Source organism: Marmota flaviventris, chromosome 9, assembly GCF_047511675.1.
Source record: "Marmota flaviventris isolate mMarFla1 chromosome 9, mMarFla1.hap1, whole genome shotgun sequence".
Lineage (NCBI taxonomy): Eukaryota > Metazoa > Chordata > Mammalia > Rodentia > Sciuridae > Marmota > Marmota flaviventris.
Genome location: NC_092506.1, coordinates 13,917,137 through 13,920,239, shown reverse-complemented (window position 1 = coordinate 13,920,239; position 3,103 = coordinate 13,917,137). Strand labels below are relative to the sequence as shown.

The following is a 3,103-nucleotide window of genomic DNA, read 5'->3' as shown; positions in this document are numbered from 1 at the left end:
CTCTCTCTCTCTCTCTCTCTCTCTCTCTCTCTCTCTCTCTTTGGCACTTGGGATTGAACCTGGGTTAATTAGCCACTGAGCCACACCCCCAGGCCTTTTTAATTTTTGTTTTGAGCCACTTTCACAGCCTGCTGTGAGGCTTTCATAGAAACTGAAGGTTTAGTCGCAGGCCACCAAATTACCAGATCAACTGTGCTGCTTTTTGTAAACTGGACATTAGCTGATAGGTCACACCATAAAATGTAGCGTGCACAGCAGGGCTCCCCTGTAGGGTGGAATTGATTAGAACCAGACAGGACCTGATGGCAAACTTCCAAGAAGTGACTTAAAGGGCCATGGACACTCCTCCTGCCATATTCCTTTCTCCCTGTGGCTGCATTCTTTTCCCTCCTAGGGAATTCTCTCCAATCAACAGGGAAAAGAAGATTTGGACTTGACTTCAGCTGTTTTCACATGATATTTGGACACTATTCACAGGTGGACAGCCATAGCACTAACACCATTTTGGGGCAAACCTTATGAACAGTGTGAAGGAAATGCTACTCTAGACGTACACTTGGTGGATCATTTTACTTGGATGGAGAAATGGCCAGATAAATGATAATATTCCACTTCCCATATTTGGCAATACATAGGGATACAGAAAGAAAATTATTGAAAAAAAAGGATGAAAAGTCTGTGGAAGAGCTGTGTGGGTAGAACTTTTGAATGTGTGCAACCCTTGAATATATTGGGTCCATTGTCAATACTCACCAAAGCATAACCTAAAGAGCTGGACATTAAAATAATAAAATGCATAGTATAACTCATTCTGTGGATACCAGTCTATACACCGTCATCTCTGCTAGTGTCCAAATAGTTAATTAACAAAGCAATGTTGGTGTCAATCATAAGGCTTATGCAAAGGCTCAGTATGATACACTCTTCTAACAAAGTATTATCTTTCTATAGTCTCTGGTGACTGTTGAATGTGCCCGTTAATATCCAAATTTAAACATGAAGTTATGATTCTTAACAGTGGTCTATTATAGTTCTATTGTGAAACAGAATCAATAGGATATACAATTAGATGATATGTATTATGAATATGGGCTCATTTAATGCAAAACCTAAGACTCACGCTGTTCTATCTGTAAGTTGGTGGTGCAGTTCACTCTGAGTTCAAAGACTTGAGGAACAAGGGTGTAGGTGCCACTGGTGTAAGTCTCTGAGGCTGAAGGCCTGAAAAGCTGTAGCTATAAAATCTCAGAGTGAGAGAAGGTGGATGTCAGTAAAAGAGAAGGAAAGACAAGAGAAAAGAGAATGAATGAATCAATCAGAATTTGCCCATTCTCCATTTCCACACCATTATGTTCTACTTAGTTGAGTCCTCAATGGATTGGATCATGGTCACAAAATGAATCAGGGAAGATCTTTACAATGTATACTGATTCAAATATCTTTCTTTGAAATCTCCTCACAGACACAGAAAAATGTTTTACTAGCTATAATGTTATTCCTTGGTCCAGACAACTTAACATGTAAAAGTAACCACCACAATTTCCCACACCCATGTGCATGTGTCTTCACAGAGTATCCCCTGTTCAGGGCTTCTTTGTGCCCTTGCTTTATATACATGACATTGACATGGAAGAAAAATATTGCATGAAAATGATTGAGTACATTCATAGTTTTGAAAAAGTAATTTGATAAGCAGGCCCCAAGATGTCACAGACATTCTCATTCAGGTACAAAGCATAAAGTTTCCTGATTCCCAGGCAACAGAAATTAGCAGAGGTAAAGGTATAATTTCAAGAACTTGAATTCAGTGTAAGTTTTAAAATATGGCTGATTACATGAATAAGTTAAAAATTATAAAGATTATTTTGCTTCCAAAACAATTTTTGTGAAAGCACTCTTGACCTCCCTGTTCCTCAGGCTGTAGACCACAGGGTTCAACATGGGAATGACCATAGTGTAGAACACAGATGCAAGTTTGTCTGTGTCCATGGAGTGACTGGAGCTGGGCTGTAAGTACATGAAAAGGGCAGTTCCATAGAAGACAAAGACTACGGTGAAGTGGGAGGCACAGGTGGATATAGCCTTCCAATATCCTGCACTTGAGTGCATCTTTAGGATGGTAATAAAAATGCACAGGTAAGATATTAATATAACTAGGATAGCAAAAAAGATATTGAAGCTGCCTACATAAATAAAAACCAGCTCATTAACATGTCTCTCAGAGCAAGAGACTGCCAAGACAGCTGGAATATCACAGAAAAAATGATGGACTTCATTGAACTTACAGTAGGTGAGACTGAACGTGTTCCCAGTGTAGATGGAGGCATTCAGGAAACCACAGACATAGCAGCCTATGACCAGATATGCACACACACGTGTTGTCATGGTGGTGGTGTAGTGCAGGGGCTTATACACTGCTGCATAACGGTCATAGGCCATTGAGGCCAAGAGGTAATTTTCCACAGTAGCAAAGACTCCAAAAAAGTACATCTGAGCAGCACAAGCATTGAAGGAGATGACCTTGTGTCCTGGGAGGAGCCCAGCCATGACTGTGGGCGTGACAGTTGAAGAGTAGCAAAAGTCCACCAGAGACAGGTTTCCTAGGAAAAAGTACATGGGAGTATGGAGACGGGAGTCCAAGACAATCAACAGGATCATCCCCAGGTTCCCAGCCAGAGTGATGGTGTAGATGAGGAGGAAGGTCACAAAGAGGGGAAGCTGCAGACCTGGGTCATTGGTTAGTCCCAGCAGGATGAAGTGTATCTCTTCTGTCCTGTTCTCCATCAATGTTGTCTGAGAATCACTAGATAATAAGTATCATTTTTTTAAAAAATCAGAAGGAGGGAGAATGATAAAGTTATTGAATTGTAATTGGAGAGTATAAGTATATATATAAGTATATATCGTATTATTTTATTATTTCCAGAACCTACATTTTGAGATTGTTTAGAGAAAGCGTGAGCCGGAATGACAAACTGACACATTGATTATAAACAGGATTACGTACTGTATGATCTGAAGAATCTTAATGGAATGTCTATCCAGTTTAAAAGTTTTATGCATTTATTAACTGAGATGTAACAATGTAATACCCTGATCAAAA

At 39.8% G+C, this 3,103-nt stretch overlaps 1 protein-coding gene across 1 annotated transcript; it reads right to left on the bottom strand.

Annotated features, from left to right (window-relative positions):
* Positions 1 to 1,860: 1,860 nt before the first annotated feature.
* On the bottom strand, positions 1,861 to 2,784 carry LOC114100034 (olfactory receptor 5B3-like). The gene has a single exon (XM_027944633.1). The coding sequence runs from the start codon at positions 2,782 to 2,784 to the stop codon at positions 1,861 to 1,863; it is 924 nt and encodes a 307-aa protein (XP_027800434.1).
* Positions 2,785 to 3,103: the final 319 nt, after the last annotated feature.

Coding starts and splice junctions, on each gene's coding strand:
- LOC114100034 (XM_027944633.1), bottom strand. CDS start 2,784: ATGGAGAACAGGACAGAAGAGATACACTTCATCCTGCTGGGACTAACC.